Here is a 24,751-nt window from a genome sequence, read left to right as displayed (position 1 = left end):
TCCTGACCAGTAGATGAGAAGCCTGTCGAACATCTCTGCCGCAACAAAGGGGTACGGCACGCGAGTTGTACAGCGCAACTCCACACTCCACACTGCAAGGTGCTCTACCAGCGATGTAGGCATAATTACAACCATGATACTCCCACAAAGGGGACAACCGCAAATAACCGGGTCGAGAGCATATCCTTCAAGAATTCTCCCAGAGCACATGTTCTCAGGGAGCCATCCCGGTTCCATGGTACCAGATAACCTCAGCTGAGGCTTCGTGGTAGGAGCCACTTCAGATGAGTCTCTTGCAGATTCGAGTCTGATCGCCCTTCTCGAGTACAATACCTTACTACAGGAAAATTGGCGATTATTAATTATTTAATTTCACCCGCATCGAAAATGCAACCCCACCAAAGTGTCTGTTGACATGTGCTGAAACGCCACTGGGTTAGTTTGGGAAGATGGGCAAGGTCCTTGGCACTTGATTTGCTCCCGTGTCGTTACATAAAATTTATATGTCTTATGGCCGCCATCGAGATTCAGACCGAGATGGCCAATCAACAACGACACAAACTATAAACGGATCAATCGTGAACTTGAAACAGAAAATGCTGCTTGTTAGGATAGCACGATGAAAAGAGGGATCTCGAACTTTAGAACTAAACTTCCAGGTTTGTTACTCCTTTTAGACCACAGTTTACAAGGAGACATTCCCTTTCCTTAGTACTTCACGACCTAAATATTTTAAGCAGCTCCTTTTGCAGTTGGGCGGAAAGAGAAGGAAACAGTCGTCAAATTAGAAAATGAATTTGTTTATTAGTTATGTGAAACATTCTCGACTTCATTTCTTAAATTTACTGGCTAACTTAAAATATCTACTGTAAACGCCAAAAACGCAAGGACACATTGTTATGGCCCGCTGAAGTCAGCCCATCACAGTCAAGCCACTGTGTTTTATGGTGAGGCCAGAGAAATGTGATATATATGAGCATAATTTACCATATTATGCCCTTGTAACCTATTACAAGGGTTAAGGTTACAACTTAGAGATTGACTATCGTTCCATGCGTCAGCTTCACTACTATAGCTCGAAACTGCTTGGCGTAATAGAGTAAAATGCTGTGTCTATGGTTGATCGTGCGACCGCACCATGTCAATTTACAGAGTTGATCGCAATCTGGGATTTAATCGCAATGCTGACGAGATGCCACGCATAATATGAAAAGGCAAGGACAAATCGTGGTCAAATGATAGTAAGGATCACAAGGCGACACCGTGATCTGGTACACGGCTAGCACAAATCCAGTGAAACGTCTCCTGTATTTTAACATCGACATGGAGCGACAGCTCTGCAATCCATCTCCGCAGGAAAATGAAAGCGAGCTTTCCGCACTTTAAAACGGAAAAAAATTATTCAGACCGGCCCTCCTGGTAGGGAGTTGAGCGAAATGCTGATAACGCTTTCTCGAAAAATATCAACGTGTCCAGGATACAGCCTCGGATTTGACGGATCAAACGGCAACATAAAATGGACTACTCTTTTGGGCCTTGGAATGTGAACAGGTGCACTCCCGCATCCTCGCGCTGTAAGAAACAAAATGGCTCGGGAGCGAAGTAAATCATTGCGGACCTTTCACAATATTTACCAGCGGCAAAGAGCAAGGAAACAGAATTCGGTGTCGCCTTTGCCATAAACAACACATTTAGACAACTGGTAATTGATTTCAAACCGATTAATGAACGAATCTGCTTAATCAGCATCAAGATGATTTCAACTGACATGCCTCAACTGAGGACAAAGACGATGTCATTAAAGACGAATTTTACACCCGATTGGACAGAAAAATGACATCAAAGTGGCATATTTCAACGCTAAAATTGACAACGAACTGTTCCATAGAGGCATAACAGGAAGGTACATCGTTCATAATGAAACAAATGATAATGGCCAAAGACTCATCGACTTCACCAGCTGCAAAAATTTAGTTTTAAGCTCAACTTACTTCCTCCGTAAGAACATGCATAAAATTACGTGGACATCACCAGACGGGCAGACATACAAGCAAACCGACTATGTTCTCGTCGAAAAAAGACCTGCCTCAAACATATTGGACGTGAGGACGCTACCAGGTGCTAACTGTGATTCAGACCATTTCCTGGTTATAGAGAAATATTGTTGCCGAAAAGCCAAAAACAGCCACAGGAACTGGACTCTCAAAATCAATGTGGAAAAGTTGAAAAACGACACTGTCAAAATGGCGTCCCTGTCCGCAATCAAGGCACATTTCGACGCTCTATCTCATACTGGTCCTGACGAAAGTAGTGACGAAATGTGACGAAAAATTAAGGATGGTCTCCAGAGTACAGCTAAAAGCACACTTAGGCATGTATAACCTAGGAACCATAAAGAGTGGTTCGATGATGCCTGCCTGGAAGCAATTAACAAGAAAAACCAAACTCATCCACTTCTAATCGCAAGACGAATCCAAACCAAAGAAGACAAGTATCACGAACTAAGGCGATAAGCTAAGAAGATCTGCAGACGAGAACAACGGAAGCTCAATAACAACAAAATTTTAACACTTGACGACAAATTGGAGAAGAACGACATACGCATTTAGTACAGTGAAACAGATGAGGATAGGTTTTAAACCGCGAATCATCCTCTGAAGAGATCAGAATGACAATATCATCAGCGTCGCGACTCAGATAAAAGTAAGATGAATTCAATATTTTCATATGGATTCAATATTTTGAACCCAACGACAACACATTCCCACCCCTTTGTCATTCCGGTTGACCCAAACGGAGAACAAGTGCCCACACCCCCGACTTTGTACGAAGTTAGAAGTTGTTTTTAATTAAAATCACATAAAGCTCCCGGGATCGTTGGCATATCAGCCGAACTCTTAAAATCATAATCAGCAGAATCTGGACAACCGCATAAATACTTGACGACTGGAAGAGAAGTATAATTTGGCCAGTGTACAAAAAGGGTGATCGTCTGCGTTACGAAAACTACAGGGGGATCTCATTGCAGTGCACGTGCTACATGGTACTGACGAATATAATCGAACGATGACTGAGAGAGTTACAGACAACATCTTCGGGGAATACCAGATTTCTTCAGATCCGAACAATCGACAACGAACTAGATATTCACAGATATTCGATGTGCACCAACTGTTCGTTGACTTCTGCGAGGCGTACGATAGTGTAAATCGTAATACCCTGTATAATCAAGCTAAAAATCCCGCGGAAGCTAGTCCGGTTAGTGAAAACCACAATGATTGACAACGGAAGCCAGTTCCTGTAATGCCAACCTTTTTAACTTGGTGCTCGAATACGTCGTTAGGAAAGTGGCCTCAGGTGATACCAGAAGTATGTTGCTGGTAAAATTCGCGCATCTGGTGGCGTACGCAGACGACACGGATATTCTTACCCGATCGACGCTTCGTGCAAAGGAAGTGTTCGAGCAGTTTAACCCAAAAGCGAGTGAAGTGGTGCTTAGAGTCAATGAATCCAAAGGATACACATGACTCAAACTTGTGAGGTGACTGCTAGGCTAGTATGCAGAACATTGCAATGGGCGAACATAGGATGGAAACGAAAAATATGAAATCCCAAGGCGGATTACTACTGGTTATAAAGTATTTTATGACGTCCTTCCCCTAATGAGATCAAGCAAAGTACACAGACGCAATAAACTACGCTTCTCATCATCCACGGCGCAACAACTGGTATCCGGTCTAGGCCTGCCTTAATAACTAACTGCAGACATCCCGGTTTTGCGCCGAGGTCCACCAATTTGATATCCCTAAAAGCTGTCTGACGTCCTGACCTACGCCATCGTTCCATCTCAGAAAGGGTCTGCCTCATCTTCTTCCTCTACCATAGATATTGCCTTTATATACTTTCCGGGCTGGATAATCCTCATCCATACGGATTAAGTGAACCGCCCACCGTAACCTATTGAGCCGGGTTTATTCACAACTTGACGGTCATAGTATCGCTCATCGATTTCGTCGTTATATAGGCTACGGAATCGTCCGTCCTCATGTAGTGGGCTAAAAATCCTTCGGAGGATTCTTCTCTCGAACGCCAAGATTTCGCAATTTTTCTTGCTAAGAACCCAAGTTTCCGAGGAATACATGAGGACTGGCAAGATCATTGTTTTGTACAGTAGTAGCTTTGACCCTATGGTGGGACGTTTCGAGCGGAACAGTTTTTGTAAGCTGAAATAGGCTCTGTTGGCTTCCAACAGCCGTGCACGGATTTCATCATTGTAGTTGTTATCGGTTGTGATTTTCGATCCTAGATAGGAGAAATTATCAACGGTCTCAAAGTTATAGTCTTCTATCTTTATTCTTCCCGTTTGACCAGTGCGGTTTGATGTTGTTGGTTTTTGATGGTAACGTTGCCACCATATACTTTGTCTTGCCTTCATTGATGTGCAGCCCAAGATCTCGCGCCAATCACCGCCTGCTCGATCTGGATGAAGGCAGTTTGTACGTCTCGGGTGGTTCTTCCCATGATGTCGATATCGTCAGCATAGGCTAGCAGTTGGGTGGACTTAAAGAGGATCGTACCTCTTGCATTTACCTCAGCATCACGGATCACTTTCTCGAGGGCCAGGTTAAAGAGGACGCATGATAGGGCATCCCCTTGTCGTAGACCGTTGTTGATGGCGAACTCGATTGATTATGTTAACAATATATGCATTTGAGTGAAGGGTGCTCAAAAGAACGCTATGCCCACCAGGAAAGCTCGAGAGAGGGCGAATAGAAGCATATTTAAGGCGAATGAATCATGGGAGACAAGATGCATGTTTGGTTATGGGTTGAAAATGCAATTGGAGGCTACGGGGAATCACAAAATTAAAGAGAATTGTATCACTATAGAACGAGGAAAAATCAGAAAGCATACAATCTGTTAATTGAAAGGGAAGTATAAGAATTTAAAATGCCAATCGTCCAATGTTCAAGTGCAATTAAGCCACTCCTTAATTCAGTTTTTCAATTCTTACTTCATAGCGAATTTCCTCCCTTCCCTTCCCTTCAAAAGTCAGTAGCATATGTGACCGGCGGCATGGGTTATTGATTGCACATACAACAAATTAGCTTGGAATTCAGTCATGATAATAAAGATGGGTCTATTAACGATCTACATTTTTCTTATCGAAGCCGATTGTTTTCTAAAGAAATTGCGACTTTCGATTAAATTGAGAACACAATTTTTCATAGAACTTTGCTAACTATTCAACAATTTCTCGAACTAATATTCTGAAGTGTTGTGAATCAATTTTGTTAGTATGTATATAATATAAAGATATTTTTAAATTCTCGCGAAAACTTCAAATAAAAACTTCCAACATTATCTAGACGTAATGCAATTGGCAGGCCCATTACAAATTAATTACAATTAAAAGAAATCTGGGAGGATCCTTAATATCATCCGCCAGTCCAAAGTATATGGAAGTAGAAAACGTATTAAAATTTTTTTCGGCAACAAGCTTAGTTGATATAATATAATTAATAAATATACTGTAACCATTAAAAGGGCACAATAGCCCTTCTAGCATGCAGTGCAACTTCCTGTGGCAATATTATTATTGAAGCCAAAAAAAGAAACGTTTCAGGAGGCAGCAATGATAAGCCCTATAATTCCACTCACTTCTTTGAAGTAACCTAAGCAAGAGGTAAAACAAAAGGGAAAAGTAGGCTCCTGTATTGAGCAAACCCAATATCACCAAAAGGTAAAGCCGCATGTCCTAGATCAAAGTCGCAGTTGGATACTAGTGGATGATGTTATAAATCAAAAGAAATGGTCGAGTCAATGAAATGGAACCAAAAATGGGACGGAAAGAATAAAAATGAAAACTATCTGATAGTGGTCAACGAAGCAAGAAAGAAAGAAGTGTCCATTGGTAATATACCTCACCATACCATTACCAATCACTGATGAAGTGACATAAATTCTGGTAAAGGTTATTTTTTTGCAAAGAGTGCTACTTCGTCATCAAATTTTCACTTGAAACCTCCTCACGGTGTCCAATGCTATCAACCTGCAGATGAAGATGAACGAAAGATGACCCAAATTTTTATTTCTCTGAGGCCTGACGTTCTTATTTATACAGTTTGGTGCACGGTCACCAAGCGTTAGTTCTGTCAGGAAGTGATTAGGTTTAGCCGTTTCATTCATTGACAGGTGTTTAGCAAGCTGCTCCTTCAGCCTTTTGTAGAGCCCGATGAGCGCGTGGTTAAACCCTCCAACGCCCATTGTGACAGCGGCTAGACGAAATTACGAGCTGGCGGAACCTTGCTGCTGGATTCCTACGCTAATGTAGATGTAGATCTACAGCATAACTTTGGAGTCTATATGACTCTTCGCCACTATTAATATTGTGAAAAACCGCACATGTTTTCTTAAAGTCAACCACAATTCTTACGAATTCAAATTTACATAAGATCTCGTGGTACTCAATATTGACCCTCTTAGAATAGACTCCGTGGTACTACCCGCTTGAAAAAGGTTACCTTCAACAACCAGCCTCAAGTTTACCGATTCGATTGCGCGAAAAGAAACCATGTCCAGAGGCATGACAGGTATTGATCAAAAACAAGACAAATCCTTAATAAAAAACGCTCTTTCCATATTATAAAAGGTGTCATAAATCCTAAGTGGCATCTAAGGTAACTAATTTTAATAGAGAGTTTAGATCTTTCAGCATTTGGTTTGGTGTTGCGTTTAAACTAGTCTTGTCTGGGCAAATGTATGAAGGGTACTTGGCCTCTGAGGACCAACCACAAATTCGGCCCCGAAAGCTCTGCCTTGTGCTGGGATTTTGGAAGCATGAGTTTACAATTCATTACCCAGAAAGAAAACTCGGCGCACAGTAAAGTGAGGAAGTGCAAAGAATAGTTTGGCACCATGAGAATCAATACATAACTCTCTAATTCATGAATTTGGAGTACCTAACTCACCTCCTGCTGCGAATTAAAAGTAACATCAGTTGATGAAAAGTATAGTAATTACGTGTTGACTGGAAATCACCCAGAAGTCTCTAGAAGGAAGAGTCCTTCCTCATACCGGGGCCGCATTTAGAATTACCTGGGATAAAAGCATGGCTCGATTGCTCCAAAACGGCCTCGAAACCATATTAGGACATTTCGCCGCGCGAACAATGAACGGAAGTCCTCAGCCGTAAATAAAAAGAGGATCATATTTCAGTTCATGTATACAGAAAAACTGTCGAAGTGGCATTATTCGAATCTACTCCTTTCCTCTCTACTACCTTTGGCGTCACTCACTGTCACGACTAATCTCAAAAGCGAGGTCGCTTACATAATTGAATGAGGTAATTTCAACAGCTATCGGTAGGGAAGAACCTTTATGAAAGAGCCTGCGAATGCTAGGAGGGCATTCTCCTTGCTCTTCAAGAAAATGTTCACACGAAAACTATAGTCGACCTTTCATAGGAGCAATACTTCTTAAATTATCACTTGGAGAAAATTGTGCTCATTGACATGATGAAAATGAGCGAAAAAGAGAGAGACGAGCAGGCCTGACGAGAGGAGGAAGGGAATGCATTGGTTCTCCTCGGAATAGAGATTTACGTAATTGTTGCTAACGTGAAATACTCAACAACTGCGGAAAACTGGAAAGGAGAAATAAAATTGATTCTGGAATATGGAATAAATACGGTTACCGTCATTGGAGCATGACGCGTTAACCAGACCGCCATGTCAAATATGAAATATAGTTAAAAAAATCAATAACCATAAAATTAAAATCAACTCACCGATTGCCCCAATCTATTTTCGATATAACAGTCATTTGAAGCTCTAATGTTTGATCTTGTGTTAAAGTTGCTCCTAGTAATTCTCGTCGAATTTCCAATAGGGACAGCATTACTTTTCGTAATGATATAAATTTGTAATTCTCCCGTTTCTGCAAAGCAACCAGCAGTGCCATAATCAACTTAAATTTTAATTTATCCATCAAATGACTTACCACAAATAATTGCTTCCATATTTCCGACCATTCGCGCAATACTTGGGTACATTCTGCAACAACAGGATCTGTTTTTGACAGATCTTTTATATGAATATAGGATTTGGGGAAGAGCCCAACCGTTCGTGGTCGACGGGGGCAAGTTCCACGATACCAATCGCCACATTCTTCCAATATTTCAACGGAGTCGCCAACATCCAGTGGTAAGCCGCATTGTACGTCGCCATGCCAATTGTGTATAGCTGTAACAGGAAGTAAAAGGTAATGAATGATTGATGGTCCGTTTTTTAAATAAAAAAAAACATAATATTATAGACATCAAAGCAACCAATGCAGCACAGTGTCCACAAACAAAACAGTGGCCGTAAATATAATAATCGTTGGTGCGATCATTCTTAGATCAGGACCTTGAAAGATGTTAGAGCACTTCATTCAACACGGTAACGGTGCACTGCAGTACAATACAGGAACAGGCCTGACGAGAGGAGAATAGGAAGGGAATGTTTTCCCCCCGGGTTCGGACTTATGTGGGGGCCTGGAGTAGAAATTTCTATATAAAAAAAGGGATATCAGGGTAGCCCGCGAAATTTTCACCCCAGAATTGTAAAACTTTCAGCGCGGGTCCTACTTTTTCGCATAATTTCACCCCGGGCCCGGATTTTCTCTCTTCGACCCTATGTAGGAGGCAATGTGGAGGAAACCACGAGGGTAGAGCTACCGCAAAGATCAGGAAAGTGGTGAAAGTTGGTTATACGAGTTCCCCGGCACCCGACTGAAATGTTTCATCGGCATGTCCTTTCACATCTCTGCGCTTGTGGTTGACCCCATTTAAGGCCACGATCAGTTCAGCCCGTATATATCTTGAAGCACCTTGTCGACGGTCATCACACACAGGCTGTTTAGGAAGGAAGCGAAAATTTCATATGGCAGTGAGCCAGAATTTTATGCGTATCTTCTTCCCTGCTAAGCATTTTTTATAAATGCTAAAAATACAAAAATATCTCTGATTTGCGTATCAACGCCTTTCACGCCAAAGTTGAACATATGGTGTTGTCCGGCTTTCAGAGGCGTGGATGGTGTTTTCAGTCCAACAGGCACCTCGATGGACTGTGGGCTGTTCAAGCGTGACTGACAGGGCTACCTGACATTGGATGACCGGCTTTAGGAGCATCTCCAAAATTTATGGCCGGGAGATACCTAGATAGGATCGGAACTTTAGTAGACCGGAATGGCATTTCGATTTTTCCCAAATTTAGGCTGATTACAATTTTCAGGACGAGTATTTAATTTGACTGTTACCTTAGAGATTATAACATAAAAGATTAAGGAGCATAATAAGTTACAAGGGCTTTCATATTTACCTAAAAAGGTTTATTCCGCAAATTAACGTGTGACCCTAAGTGAAATTACTTAGGATCATTGTTAAATAAGGGACAATTAGAAGGTTCAAGAAAAGTCTACTGGAGACCGAGGATTAGTTTGAATGGGAAACTTAAATCATCGCCAGTAAACGAACAAATGTCTACAATCAGCATCAAAGTGAATTCTTTAAAATTTCACTGATAAACATAAGCGATTCGAAAAAATGAAAAGAAAAAACATTTTATCATCATCTGAAGAAATTGTTTGACTCATTGCTTACCAACGACCCAAAAATAATACTAGGCGATTTCGATGCTAAATTTGGCAATGATGAATGGAGGCGATAGTCTCCACCATGAAAGCAACGATAACCGCCAAAGTATGGTTGACTTCGCATGTACAATAGCAAAAATATCTGTCATAACCCCAGCTTGCTTCCTACCATACATCCACGCACCGATAAAAGAATTTGGCACTAACCACAATCTCACCCAAGGAAGGTGGATCTTCAGTATGCTTGAGGTCCACATATTGCCCTCTAAAAAATGTGACCCAAAAAACGTCCCAACAGCACCTGTGCGAAATGGGTTCGTAGAGATCCTAGAAAATATCGCCAAATCCAATGAGGCGGAGTGGATACGAAATGGCAAAATACTGGCATTTTTCGACTTAATAGCGCTGTTCCCAAGTGTATCGATGAAGGAAGCCCTATATTTGCTCGAAAAATGGGTCACGACACACGAAAATTCAGCTGAATGGAGGAAGAAGGCGAAACAACCTCCAGAGCGGCGATGGCCAATCCACTCTCGCCGCTAATATATGAGATATTTATGGAGAATCTGGAAAATGAACTCGCGAAAGTTGCGCACTCCCGGATCAGATATTTGGAAGATGTATTAGCAATCATCAAAAGGGAAGAAACAGCAACGATCATCGAGAAACTTAACTAGGCGTATAGAAATATCGAATTCACCATAGAGATCGAAAAAGGAAGGGCGATATCTTTCCTGAAATTAAAAATAATTCGGGAATGATGGCACACAAATCGACATTTGCAATCAAACATAACGAACCACCACATACACCTGAAGATCAAGATTTTCACTCCAAGATGGTGCAATACATTTTTGTGATCCACAAGATGGTCAGAATGCCGCTCAACAAGGAGAAGAGAAAAAAAGAAACACAGCATAGAAAAAACGGATACAAAATCGTTAATCGGATCTAAAAGAAACTACGTCAGACTTCAAGGCAAAAACTTTTTACATTCCTCCAAGAGCTAAACACAGAATCAAAACTGAAGAAGAATGAGTAACATTAACCTATTCAGCTCTCACGCATTATGTTAAAGGGCGGCTACATAAACTTGGATTCCAGGCTTCCTCAACTAATAGACGTTACTTGCTGAAGACTCGGATTCAATTCGTTGACGCCAAAGACATGGGGCCGAACAGAACAGCATATGCAGGATTTTCCGCCTAGCCTGTGACATGATTTACATAGGGCAGGCCAAACGCGGATAATTGAACACAAAAAAGAGGCCAAATCTGCAAGAAAGAGTAGCAACCACAATATCATTAGCATTGAATAAGGCTTGGGGCAAGATGGGCAACAACTTTTCTGCCTTGGTTCAGCTTTTAGGGAACAACTAGCCAATCAGCATAAGGAAATAAATAGCATAATTAGATATATGGCGGAGAGCTACCTGACATTCAGAGGAAGTTCTACAAAGGAACCAGAGGGGTGGCAATGGGGAACCCATTTTCACCCTTTTTGAGTGACCTATTCATAGACAAAATTGAGAATGAACAACTTTCCAAAAGCTTGCTCCAAAAGATTTGGTCTTGACCTAGATGATATTTTCACCATTGTTCGTAAAGACAAAGTGGAGGAGATGCTGGAGGTCCTGAATAGGATACATCGAACCTTAGATTTATATTGGAAGTAGAGATCAATGGAGAACTCCCGTTTCTTCATTTAAGGATCATTAGAGAGGAGAAGGGATCTCTTTTTACCTTTACATGAAGCCTACACACTCGCAGCGAACGATACCAGATAATTTGAACCACTCCCATTCATATTAAATGGCCCCTTAGCATGCCATGATCCACCGATCGTTCATCGTGCCCCTTAGTGCTGGAAGATTTAGGAAAGAGACGGGAGTATATAATCAACACCGCAATGAACAACGGCTTCCAACGGTCGATTATTGAAAGACTCACGTGGAAAAAGGCGAAACGGCAAGAAATAAGGGGAAGGAAAAAGAAGAATAGAGTCACAGACTCTGCGGCTTCGTCGAAACTGATAAAAACGATGAATGGGCTAAACATCGACATGGTACTATCGAGTAAGATTTATCAGCTCAAAAGCAAACAGGGATCCCCTGAGGCCCGTAAATTAAAACACGAATTCAGTGGGATATATAAGGTGACTTGTCCAGATTGTGAGAAGAGCTGCAAGGACAAACTAAAAGACTGGTTTCGGTAGGCTGGGGAGAGCACGAGAGAGAAGAGGAAATGGTCAGAAGAAAGAATAAGGGGAGCACAACGCTGAAATCAATGATAGCACGGCACATGATTGAAGATGGTCACAACATCACATGGGACAACGTACAAGTCATCAAAAACTCTTCGAATGAGTCTTTAGACAAATTGTTAGTTTAAAGCGAGAAGGATATCATGAATGGCGAATTAGGTACATCCTTGAGCTGTCTGAACCATTCAAAGAGTCTCTGCAATTATAAGACTGCAGAGGCTACTGGTATTCGTAGAAAAAAGTGAGAAACGGGGGCTAGTGGGAAATGAGGAAGTGCTGGGCTATCTGTATAGACGACCATTGCACATCGCTTTTCGGATTTCCCAATTGGGGAACACAATGGAGGGAGCGATGCAACTAGAGGCACTGTTAGAGACGCGAGAGGGCCAGTAGTGCTCTCTTCAAGTATAGTTTTGCTAAACTACACTTATTACATAATTAAAAGTTTCTAGTCAACCGTTAAAGTTATTACCGCCAAACCGGTCAAACGCAGTAAAATCTGTAATGCGATGTTATCCATGTCCCCGCGATCATCATGTGATATCTCTCCGTGATGGGATATACTTAGACTACCGCGTGCGTCCTTTTAACTTTTGGCGTTGAATTAGTTCTATCCATAGTTTGTACCTGACGATCTGTACTGGAGTACACGCTCAACATTCATATTGCAATTAAGAGGCACGAATGCGTATTTCTTGAAATTGTGCCACATCAGAGGACTATAACTCCCACAATGAAGCCAATCAATAATTGTATTTAAGCATATCCACCAGGTTTTTCCTAAAGCATAGGTTCCTAAAGGGATAATTCCGGGTCCCACGGTATCAGACAATTTTCAATGCGACTTCGTGGCAAGAACTTTTTTGTATGAAGAGATTTGTGTGAGATTTGGATTTGATCCTCCTCCTCGAGTACGTGGGAATAGCACCCCCCGAAAGCTTTTACTGGAATAGATTTGAACAGAAATCGTTGAAAGTATCGTAAACACACTATCCCGGGCAGAAAGCTTCAGTTGAAATAGTCAAATGGCCAATGGTTGAAATAATGTTCCGCGACGAAGATGGGTCAATATCAACAATGATCAAACCAAGTACTATTGTTGAACTGAAATCTTTTTATATTCTTGCTTCTCGGCCCAGTTGAGTAAAAGCGGTGGTAGCTAAGATGGACCTTTAAAGGAAGTTAGGAGCCTCACAATGCCAATGATATCGAGCGTAGTTTACTACTTACGTAACTGACAAAAATTAGAGTCACTATTGCCTTATAGGCATTCTACAATGTGGGTTTCAGTGAGTGAAATCCGAATACGAGTATCATTATTTCTGTTGGGGTTTACATAGCATTATGTACACCAACTGTTTAGGGGAAGAAAAGCAAAAACTAGATGCTATTATGTTACAACATTAAACAAGTGGATAGGAAGGTTAAGCATTAGAACTGTGTTTGAAAAACAAAAAATTTCCTTTATCATAAAAATCTTATCTGAAGTGGCTTATAGTGGATTGAATTCTTTATGTTACCAATTGCTTCTCACCAACAATATTATCTTGCTTCGACCTTCAGCGATTACTGTTTCTTATCTAAATTTGAAAGATCTGATGGTCATATCGAAAACGGAAGCTATGTTACACTTTTCGACCAATCGTGCTATTTCTCAAAATCAAAATATTCGGTTTGTTCATTTCAATTCAGGGGGATATTATACTGAACATTTTTATAAGGAGAGTGAACTAAGAGAAAACCTGAGGAACTAGGTAGAAAACCTGAAGCTGAGCGGTAATCAAACCTCACGCCGAGGCTAACATGTCAAGGTCTAACTGGTCACCGGGGTTAAGATATGGTCATGAATGAACGCTGGTACCCCTTGAAATGGAGGTCATAGTAGTCAGCTATGAAACAAAACAAAAAGAGAAACCTCCATTTAGACAATCAACCTCGGCACGAGAGCAGCTTCGGCGTCATTTCCCATACAATCCCAATTTCCCAATCAAGAACCAATCCCACTCGTGGCATTGGAACCCAGTTCTCAACGAACGAGCTAAAGCAGTCAATTGTCTTATTTCATAAAAAATATAGCATACAAAAAATAGCCGTACCACCCTGTAGGCTTCATCCCAAGGGTTTATGTCGGCATGGCCACGCAATTGTTTGAAGCAGTTCTTTTTGCTCCTTCGAATGGTTTCTTTTAGGCGGCCATGCAGTTGCCTATGTGCCTTCACCCGACCGTCGTCACCGGGCTTTCCCCTGAGCCTCTGGCAAAGCCTCCTTGCTCGGAAACATGCGGCTCGCAAATTTGCGATTTCGTTGTTCCACCAGTAGTTCACTACAATACAGCAATCGCCTTCTGGGAATAGTAGCGTCGCATGCTTCCGTCACCCATCGGGTGATTTGGGTGGCTTTTTCTCTAGCTGTACCATTCAGTGATATCGCGGGTTTGAGCGCCGTGGAAAACGTGCCCCCTCAAAAGTTTCGCTGTCCAGCCGAGCATACCACCCGACATTCATCGAGAACTCATTTTCGAGCTTGATTCGCCCTTGATTTCCATGCAGATTGCCTGGTAGTCCCCACTGCCAAGCGACTTTACTGGCAAAAGTGGTACTCACGAACGTTAGGTCCACTATAGATCCCAGACCCCTACCCCGGGGCCCCAACATTCGCCCGTGCCACGTTTAACTCCGCAAATCCTTCGAGGAGAACACATCTTCTCACATTAGTGCCCGGCTACCCCATTCAAGAGCCCACGCATTAAAATCGCATGCTGACATAAGTCAGGGAGCATCCTCTTGCATCCAAAACAAGAGCGGCAAGCTTCTGCTCATACACGGCAAGTGTAGCGCTGGGTGGAGCATAGAAGCTGTATATGTGGACGCCTTTCACCTTCGTTCTGATGAAGCCCTACTCCGGGTGCTCCATTATTTCCTCGAAGGCTTGTTCTCCACAAGCCCATAGAGCTGCTTCGCCCGTTTAGTCTTTTACCCAAATGCTACTACCGTGGTTTCGATAATACTCACTGAGTATGGCTACATCGATGCTTTTCTCGTGGATGGTTTGCAAGAGTCGATCCTGAGCCGCATCGCAGTGGTTGAGGTTAATTTGTATCAACCTCATCTGCGACTTGTGTTAAGGGCTCTCTGCAAGGATTCAGTCGAATGGAGAAATTTGAACTCTTGTCGACAAGCGATAATCTTTATAAAGGAACCCGGGGCCGCTAAAACGGCATTTTTTTTCGTGTCTTAAGAAGTGACACATGAAAACCCTAATAGGGCTTTCAATGGGCCTTCAAGATTTTCTTCAAAAAAGAATTTGCGCACTCTCTGCCTCTGTTTTCAGATTCGCAAAAGCCTACGAACGCTGAAGGTGGGAGGTTATTGAATATGCGATTTCCTAACAGAAGTTCTGAGTGCTTGAAATTGTGGCTCCCCCCATTAAGCTAAAGAAAAAAAATATATTTAAAAGGAACTGGAAGACCGGAAGAACTAAGGTATTCACTGAATGAATGAATGGAAGATTTAAGTCCCCGCAGAGAATTAAGGATACTTCAGGATATTTGAACAGCATTATATCTGACAGAGTGTCAACAAATTGTTCAACAACGGAAGCTGGGCATGAACATGGAAAGTACACAAAGGCTGTAATGAAATGAAGGAAGGAGGAGGACTAGAACCTTCTCCGCAGAGTAATATTTCACCATGGCTCTGCGGGGAGATGGGCAGAATAGTGAGCGTTATTTTAGTCAATAAGAATCTCATCCTCTGCTGAAATCAAGTACAGTAAGGTGTTTCTAAGATTACCATCTCTCATCAATGAAAGCTTCCCCAACTAACGATTTCTCTAGAGCATATATGCCAGTTAGGCATCGATTTTCGGACGTGGGAATCCGGCTATTGCACGTACCTTATCGGGATTGGTATAAACCGCTCCGTCGCCTGAATGTCTGCCTTCTCAGACCCTTTACCGGGCATTCACTCCTCCCATTCTCTAAGACCTATTCTCATGCCCTTTTTGAGGCCGTATGAAGGTGAATGCAAGAGCTTCATGGAATGGTTCTACAGCGATTGCTATGTGACCTTCCCACTTCAAAGATTTAATTGTAAAGCTGCAAACATTCACATTGATCTTTTTGCCATATCCGCCACCATAAAGTGCATCCGGGCCCAGTACATTACAAATTTATATCTATTAAGTCATAATTCGTTCGTTTCTGGCAAAGGTCAAGAGACTTTTTTGGAAGCTATTGCAGCAACACAACTCTCCGTTGATTGGAAGTGTCGACAAGCTTCCAACTCGACTTGATTATAATATTTTGACCGAAAGAAGTCACTGAAGAGTGGACAACCATAAAAAATTGGTTGCCCTGGATTTTAGTTGATGAATGATGATGTCTTTTGGAGGCCAAGCAACAGGTTGCGGGTTCGGAAGTTAAACGTTCTTTTCGGGCTCGTTTTGGCTGTAACTAGTTATGTTCAAAGGAACCTCCGCTGCCAGTACTTGGCTCGATGAACATACACAAAACACATGCAAATGGCTCAGTGAATCATTTCGACATATGATTATCATAATTTATATGCGCAGCAGAATGGAGACGTATGAATGGATGACACTCCAGTGCTAAACAGCAGCATGTACTCGCCCGATTGAGTCGTCGCCATTCAAGCATTTATCATAATTAAATGATTCGAAAGCCATAGGCAATTTTCCTCTTTCCATATTTTGTTTTGCTTTTCCAAGCCGCCGCGGAGGCCTCGGTAGCCCAGTACACACGTCAAACACTTGCAAATCAGTCAATAACCGGCCGGTTGGCGGTCTGCTGCTGGCCGGCAGTACAGCGAAGAGCACTTGTGCCTCTTTCGTTTGCCTGTGGCTTTACACCTCCGACCCGAGGGGTTTTGAGTTGCCTGCGATCTGCAGGCAATTGCTGATGATATGATCGCCACAGTGAACGGCCAGGCTGTTAGGCTGCCGGGCTGCTGCCGGTGATGATGAACGACATCAAATCGCACCGCTCTGGGCTGCTACCCTACCCGAGCACGGGGTGTACAAGCAACACAGAACAGAACACAGTGTTTCGTAGAGCGAGCGCCAAACAAACAAATGTAAAGGAAGACCCAAGTCTCCGTCGTCGAATTCACATTTCCTTTGTGCCGCGATTACTTATTCCACTCACAGTTTCGATGTGGCAGATAATTTTAGAGTTAATTCTGTTTCCGGCACACACAAGGGAATCGTCCAAGTAAACGACGGAGTATCTATGCGTGGTGCATTGATGCTCGGCTCGTCTTCTTGCCAGCCAGCGCTGGAGACGAGAGGCGAAGTGCAGATTGGATTAGGGACGAGATAGAGGAGCGCGTTTCCATGGATTACGGATGTTGCAAGCATGCAGAAATTTTAATGTGTGAACGTTGGACTATGGCGATGGGCAAAAAAATTCGATTTCAATCTATGGCGCCAAATCATTTATTTACGAGAAAGGTGGGAAGAATTGTTTGGGTTGAGTGAGGTGGAAATTGGAAGGATATTCATGGAAGGTGATCCCGACAGGAAGCCAGGAAAAAACAGCCGGGGCTAGGATTTGGAAGCAACTTGGTGCACTATAGAATGATTGGTAGTCAAAAGGAAGAATTTTGGAATTTTATCAAATATTTTGGGCTAGCCCAAGACAAAATTCACGCTTTCCAGAAGCAAAGAAAGAGACCAAACTTAAAAATGAAACCAAAGGAAATCTACTTGCAAACATGTCTCTGATTTTAGGTCGCTCCGGAAACTTATCTTCGCTTATCAGTTTGCGTTTATCAAAACTAGTGAGCGAAGACAAACAAAGAGATTGATGGCATTATTTGGGTCGGACTCACGGGTCCCCTGATAAAATCGTATCGCATTACATTTGGGAAGGTTCAGGTCATGTTTGTGCACTTGCACCGCGTCCAATTGATCGAAATTTGCGCCTTCGTTTATCTAATTAAGTGGAAGTGGCCCGGGGCCGCGGGGTCGACGCCACCCGTGCATGCAAATTGCAATTTAGCTGGGCAAGGGGCAACAAATCAGGGTAATAATCTCGGGCGAGCGCAATGCTGACCACATTGCCTCCCACAGTGTACTGTGGTGTACCGTTACGGTCTTGAATGAAGTGCTCTAACACACTTCAAGGCCTTGATTCAATATGGATTGTTGCGCCAACGATTATTATTATTATTATTATTAAGGGGCAACCAGCAACCGTCGCACGAAAACAATGGCTCGACCACGGCCACTTTGCATGTTGAGAAAAAAACTAACAAGCCATGCCCGCGCCGACTACCTAATTAGCAATTGTTCCAAGTCATGGGGGTTTTTGCAACTAACCGACTCCGTATTTGTTGTTGGCCGGGATCCACATCCTTTGGCCGTTCGCGCTGCTGCCGCCGCTCCTTTCCGCTGTCCACACTTGCACAAAATCACTGCACAGAATCACACAAATGACATAATAACGAAGAGAATGATCATCAAGAGCAGAACGGAAAACACTTCCGCGAGGATAAAATCAATATAATCCACGACGACCCCGCACGTACACCTGCACTAACGTCAAATTCACTTTGCGAAAAAAAACACTCGCCCAAACTGCCAAACTGCACCGAGCCGAACGCGAGCCTTGACTATTTGACAGGCGACGTCGTCGCAATTCGCGAAAATGTCAAACGCAGTCCGGAAGCGACGAAGGGAACCGAACGAGTCGCAATGCCGCCGACGAACAAATCAAAACATCCGACGGCGAACGCACGATGTGTGAATTGTGACTGAATGTGTACCAGATGCGACTGGGATAGGGAGCTAAAGTACAGTGCGGGGAACTGGGAAAATGCTGGTGTTTGGGGCTATGGAAAAATTTGAACTGCTTTATCCACTTCAGCCAAGATTTTATCGTGGACTGGAACCATTTATTGGAAACGGAAGTCAGTCAATCACAAAGTTGAAAAGGCGGTTAAGAGTGAAAAAGTCAGTAAATCTAACTTTCAGATATGTAGAGGTAATAATATCAACAAATAGTTAATATGGCATTGAAAAATTCTAGATTTTATTCTAATTGTAACGCCATCAGCGCCTTACTTGCAGTAATAATAATAAAACTCCATCGTAGTCGATCCCAAGCCCGGTTGTGATAGGAGAGTGGATGGATAGATTCACGCTGAATGGCTGTAGGCACTCGCAAGGGTAGGTGATGGAAGTGCAGGAACTTTGTAGTCTTGCAGATTACTCACTGAGAAAGATACCCTCACACCTAGCAGTTAGATATAAAATGTAAATCGATTGAACAAAGAGGAGGAAAAATTTAGAGTCCAGTATGATAACCAGTGGGAGTCGCACGGCGTCGAAAATGCTAATCCTGGAGCGGTTCGACGTCTATCCACCGAGATGACGCGACGAATTCGAAAGAGCATGTATAGAATTTTCCGAAAATGAATCCTTTGCATAGACTAAGTATTCCCAGGCTCTATTCATCACCAGCAACTCAGAGAATTCTATCTCAAATCAATGATGAGATTGCATCTCGGTAGTGTGCTAATGTGACGCTGCAACCACAATCTTTTGTGCAGTGTAGTGCGGTTGTTAGATGGCATGGTCAGAAGATTCGCTTTTGCATTATTAGTTTGAGTGACCACCATGGAAAATTCGTCTGGAGCGTCGATCGAACTTATTAAGGTAGGACATTGCTAGACTGATCCAGATCAGCACTGACAATCCCAGCAGATAGGTGAAAAATAAAGTACAATGGGTTTACCGGAACTATGCCACCCCCAGTGAGACACCCGTAGTTGAAATTCTGGACACACTAAAGCAGAAACTTTCTGTCATACACAGTCGGTTATGACGGTATGACGAAAGTCACTCCAGACGTATCCAGAATGCAACATACGCAAGGAACCAGCGGAGCTTTTTCAGATCTCTCAACGAATCCCAACAGAGCGTCCAGACAGTACAGTTTTCGGTGATAGAAGCGAAAGAGTATTGGGGTGGACTTTGGGGGTCACCCACCCAGCATGCTGAGTGGATCACCACCGAAGGCACCCGCCATGCCAATCCGCCTGGCATGAATTTTGCGGATGGAGCACCTAATGTGCCCTCCGAATTATATTTCCTTAGTTTCTCCCTGTGCATATGCTAAGGTGCGTTGTCAACCCTGTAATTGATTAGAGAGTTACGTCGTTTAATTACCTCCTGCCCTTCTCCGTGCTTCTAAACACTCTCCATAATCGCGTGCGGAGATCTTTGGACAGAGGCTTCTCCGTCTGAATCCCTACGGTTTTGGGAAGGTGGATTATCACAATGTGTGCCTTTCGCATATCATCCCCGGCACATGCACAGTGTTGTTCCATTGCAGCTTGGAAATTTAGGGACTATAGTCCTAAGCCAATTCGCCATGTCCGATACCGATGAACACAAGCCTACCGGTCTAACCATCGCACATTTGCATAGCGGGCAGGGTTTTCGATGATTTCCTGTACCTCGCGAGTGAGTATTTACTCCAGAAATAATATGAGCAGTGTAGCCAGTCAAATGTCCTTCTCCGCGCAAGTATAGCTAACGGGGAGCCTTCTGGCTCCACCTTCCCTTTGATGTACTCGGGATCTCCTCCCTCTTAAGTTCAGATTTGGAGTTCATGGCAGCATTCAACTCTTATGGGCTGTAGGCTTAGGCTTAGGTCAATCTGGAGTCTTCTTCAAAACTTCTTTTGGTTCCAGGCTATCCTTCAGATAGCACAGATACAATTTAGCCTCTGCGCCTCCTCCTTGCTGATTTCTGATGTACTGACCTCAGACGTATTTTTGCTGGTCCGTGACTTCTAAGCAATGATCTTTTTTGGCTATGCTCTTCGCAGCAGACGGGTTGGCTCTACTGGTATCCAACTTCTCCTTTCTTGCAAGTAGTCACCTAATTCTCAGCATTGTGTAGATGTGCCGCATCCTGGTGGACTTCTTTGTATGCGATATGAGGTCCCACTTGCTTTTGTTGGTTTTGTTTTCTGCCATACTGTAGTCCCCATAGCACGGTAAAGTTAAGCTCACGCGACCAGGCCAGTTACCCCCAACTGCAAACTATCCAATGGATACGATCCGCATAGCACCCTGGGTTGGAAGAATTGTTTTTTCACCACCACCTAGACTCCTCAGTCAAGATGGTTAGCGTGTTTGTTATTCATAGTATGGTCACTTCATATAGAGTGTGGCTATGACCACCCAGTGACGGTCTTGGTGGATGAGAGTCTTCATTCCTTAAAAACTACATATCAATCCCGGAGAATTAAAGTTTGGCTCCTAGAGGGCTATATTCCTCATCAGTCCATGCAATGTCCTGCTTGATTCCTTCATTGCGTTTGTTACAAATGAAGCTTTGGCCGTTGCAGGAACAGCTTTATTTATAGCCAATAGGATTTGCAGTTGTTATTATAAGAAAAGTGGCGCCACTTCGATTTGCTGATCTCTTCCCCTTAGCTTTAGAACCTTAGTCGAGTTAAGTAGTTAGTTTAGTAGCGGGAGCTCCAAGCACTGAGGCCTTTTGTTAGGCCTGTTGTATTATCCCCAGAGTTCGTCTTTTCAATGGGCTCCCGTCTGCGGTGTTAGCAAGCATTTCTATTTCTCCAGAGGCAGAGAGTGTGAGATTCTTCATTTTAGCAAATCTTATCGAGGTATCTTTGTCTCAAATCTGAGAAGGACTAATATTATTTCGAAGCAGGATAGGTTGCACGACTCTGGCTAGAAACAACCTCGGACAATATTTCGGGACACCAATATTCGGCAACATTGTTGCAAGTACCGTAGTGGCACTGACTACCTTTTGGTATTTATATTCTATGTGTACCTAAAAGCTCAGTTTGGTGTCAATTATCACTGCTTTGACGCGACCATATATCTGCCAACTTCTATAATACTTTCATAGTGTTTTTTTCCTACGGTTCATTATAAAGACCGCTTCTGTTTCCGCGTCCGCCAAGGTTTGCCCTGCTCTTTCCAGGCAGGACTTTGCTGTTCTCATTGATTTCGCCGCGTAGACCTCCACATCCTCTGGATGCTTTGCTGTAACCACAACAGATACATTATCTGCAAAGCCGACAATCGTAGACCCCTCAAAAGCGGGAAGAGGAATTACCCCATAGATGAGCACCGATCCCTATGATACCTACACTGTGACAATATACTCTTTGAGGCTCTCATACGTCCCGTACTAGAGAGCTATCCCTGGGAGGTAATTTTCAGCCAGATTTGCTAAATACCCGGGAACATCTATGTCAGTCAACGTTCCTTTAATTCCAGTTGACCGAGTTGAATGCGTTATTGATATTCAGTGCCAACATTGCACAACAGCCGCCAGGAAATAGTGTGAATTTTGCCAGGTTCACGATTATGCGTATTGCATCCATCGTAGAGTGGGCACACTCGAAACCAAACTGGCACTCCGACAAGCCATTGCTATTTTCGACTCTCTCTATCATCTTCCACATTTGGGAAGCAGCACCAATTTTTCCTTTTTCCACTGGGCAGAGAATACACCTTCTTCCAGGCACGCCTCGAAGGTGTTAGTGAAAAGGTCGGACCTAATCACTGTCGGCTTCAAAGCTCTTTTAGAGATGGCATCCAAACTTGGCGCTTTGTAGTCGCCAATCCTATCACATACTTTCCTCAGCTCCTCCGCATTGCCTGGAGGTATTAAGCTCTCGTTGAGCTGGACACCCTCTTGCCTTCCGTAGTTTTCATAGTAAGGAAATTGAGTGTAACAATCTCTTTTAGAACGCGCGGACAGGTCACCTGGGGTGATCTCTGTAGCCTTTTCATTACCATCCCGTGGCACAGCTGTCTGAAGCTGTTTTACTTTACCGTGTAGCGTTTTTTAAGCAATTAGGCAATTGTCAGTGCGTCTTTTCTTGACCGTCGCTACCGGGTTTTCCCCCGAGGCTTCTTGCCCGGAAGCATACCGCTTGCAAACTTGTCATTTCGTTGCTCCACCAGTAGTTGGGTTGTCTACTGTGGAGCAATCGCCTTCTAGGTAAAGTAGGATCGTACGTTTTCGTCATCCATTCAGGAATATATATTTTTCACCATTCGACCTACAATTCTCATATTCAGGCAGGTGCAAGTATAATTGCACTGTCAGCTCTTGAGAAAGTTTAACGAAGAGCTTCTGAACTCATCAGTGATGCGAGCATTACATCACAAATTGAGCCCCTTGAGCACAGATGAAATGTGGGATGTCTTACTGCCCTTTATCGCTATTATAACGGTTACTGCTCGCAGGAAATATCAGGATGTGTCCCTTGTAGAGCCTCTCCCAAACGCAACACCCAGCTAGCCGCTCCCATCCGCATTCTCTAAGGGTTAGTGGTAATCGTACCGTGAAATACCACGAATCGTTCTTATCTTGAACTATACGAATGTGGAACAGACTACCATTTTCTGTCTTCCCGTGTGACTACAACATACAGATGTTTAGGCAAGGAGTGCATCGCCACTTCCTTCACGCCCAACCTATTCTCCATTCCAACCCTTAACTTCTTTCCTCTTTACCGAGGCTGTGCTATAGCTTTATAGCAACAAAGGGCATCCCCTGAGCTTTGGCATCATCATAAAAAAAATGTCGGGCTGGAGCCACCGAAAAAGTGTCCCCGTCATACGCTTTCGAAGTCCAGCCGAGCAAGGCAGCTCCCTCCCTTCCCCACAAACCCCTATAATATTCGTTTCCCATTCAACAGCGCTGGGTGGAGCACAGCAGGTGTAGATTTGAACTCTTTTCACCTTCGTTCTGATGAAGCCTTCCTCCAGCTGCTCCATTATTTCTGGAAAGCTGGTTCTCCTCGAGCCCATAGCGCTGCTTGGCCCATTTGGTCTTCGACCCAAATGCTGTGCTGTGATTTCGATATGATTCATTATTGTGGCCACAACTATGGTTTTACTCGCGGATGGTTTGCCAGAGTAGGTCTTGCGCCACCAGGCAATGGTTGAGGTTTATTTGTATCAACCTGATCTGCGATTTGTGTTGGGGGCTCTTCTGTATTCCGGGCGCGTGCTGTTTCCTGCAATGTGCCGATGGTCTACTCCCTCCTTCCGTTTGAACAGTAAGCAATTTGAGCCAGCTTCACAAGTCCTTGCTGACATGGCTTTCCATTCCGCATCTCCTGCATTGCTTCGAAGTGTAATTTGGGTTGGTATAGTCGCGATCCGACCCAAAGCAAGGCAGATAAAGCATCAATTCAGTGCCACATGCTCCTTATGATGGCCCGACCAGCCTATTCTTACTCTCCCTGCTGTTAAAGTAGGACTTCATAATTTAACTAAGGAGACGGCAAGCCCATGTAACGTAAGAAGGAAAACATATGGATAATGTTGAAAAGTATCTCATCAGACGTTGCCTCCCTTCTGCTTTGGGAATAGCCTGAAAGGAAGTGGTAGCCAGATAACGGTCGGTGGGCGAAAACTTTGAAAAACGGAAGTTTGGATTCATCGATCCCACTTTCCAACGAATTGGAGTGGTCCTTTATCAACTGGAGTCGGACTTAGAATTCACTCATTCAACGAAAGATAAGCAGAGGCGATGGTTTCAGCAAGGATCCTTCACTCGAAGAAATACTTTACACCGATCCCGTGGGGACCTGGACGAAGATCTCTCTTCGGTGGGGTGACTTTAGTGAATGCAAACTTCGTACACTACTGGAGCTTGGTGCAGCGGGATGCTTCTATGATTTTCATCTTCAACTGTTCCCCAAAAAATGTTAGAAAAGAAAACCAGCACGTTCAAAAGTTGTGAGATGTGTGCGGAGAAAAGAAAGACGTTTTTCGTGTGGTTCTGGAAAGCGTTGAAGAGGATTAACAGGAAGCAACGGAAATCT

At 43.4% G+C, this 24,751-nt stretch overlaps 1 protein-coding gene across 2 annotated transcripts in view; it reads right to left on the bottom strand.

The window, feature by feature from the left end:
* Positions 1–18,665, bottom strand: part of LOC119660605 (dedicator of cytokinesis protein 3) — a 48,695-nt gene extending 30,030 nt beyond the window's left edge. For both annotated transcript variants that reach the window (XM_038069291.1, XM_038069293.1), the window contains exons 1-3: positions 18,238–18,665; positions 8,002–8,243; positions 7,790–7,938 (exon numbers count right to left, since the gene is read on the bottom strand). In XM_038069291.1, coding sequence (XP_037925219.1) covers positions 7,790–7,938; positions 8,002–8,243; positions 18,238–18,271 — 425 coding nt within the window. In that variant the 5' untranslated portion in view covers positions 18,272–18,665. The remainder of the gene's footprint in view (positions 1–7,789; positions 7,939–8,001; positions 8,244–18,237) is intronic.
* Between the last annotated feature and the right edge of the window lie 6,086 nt (positions 18,666–24,751).

Source organism: Hermetia illucens, chromosome 6 (assembly GCF_905115235.1).
Source record: "Hermetia illucens chromosome 6, iHerIll2.2.curated.20191125, whole genome shotgun sequence".
Taxonomy (NCBI): domain Eukaryota; kingdom Metazoa; phylum Arthropoda; class Insecta; order Diptera; family Stratiomyidae; genus Hermetia; species Hermetia illucens.
This window is presented reverse-complemented; position numbering and strand designations above follow the sequence as displayed.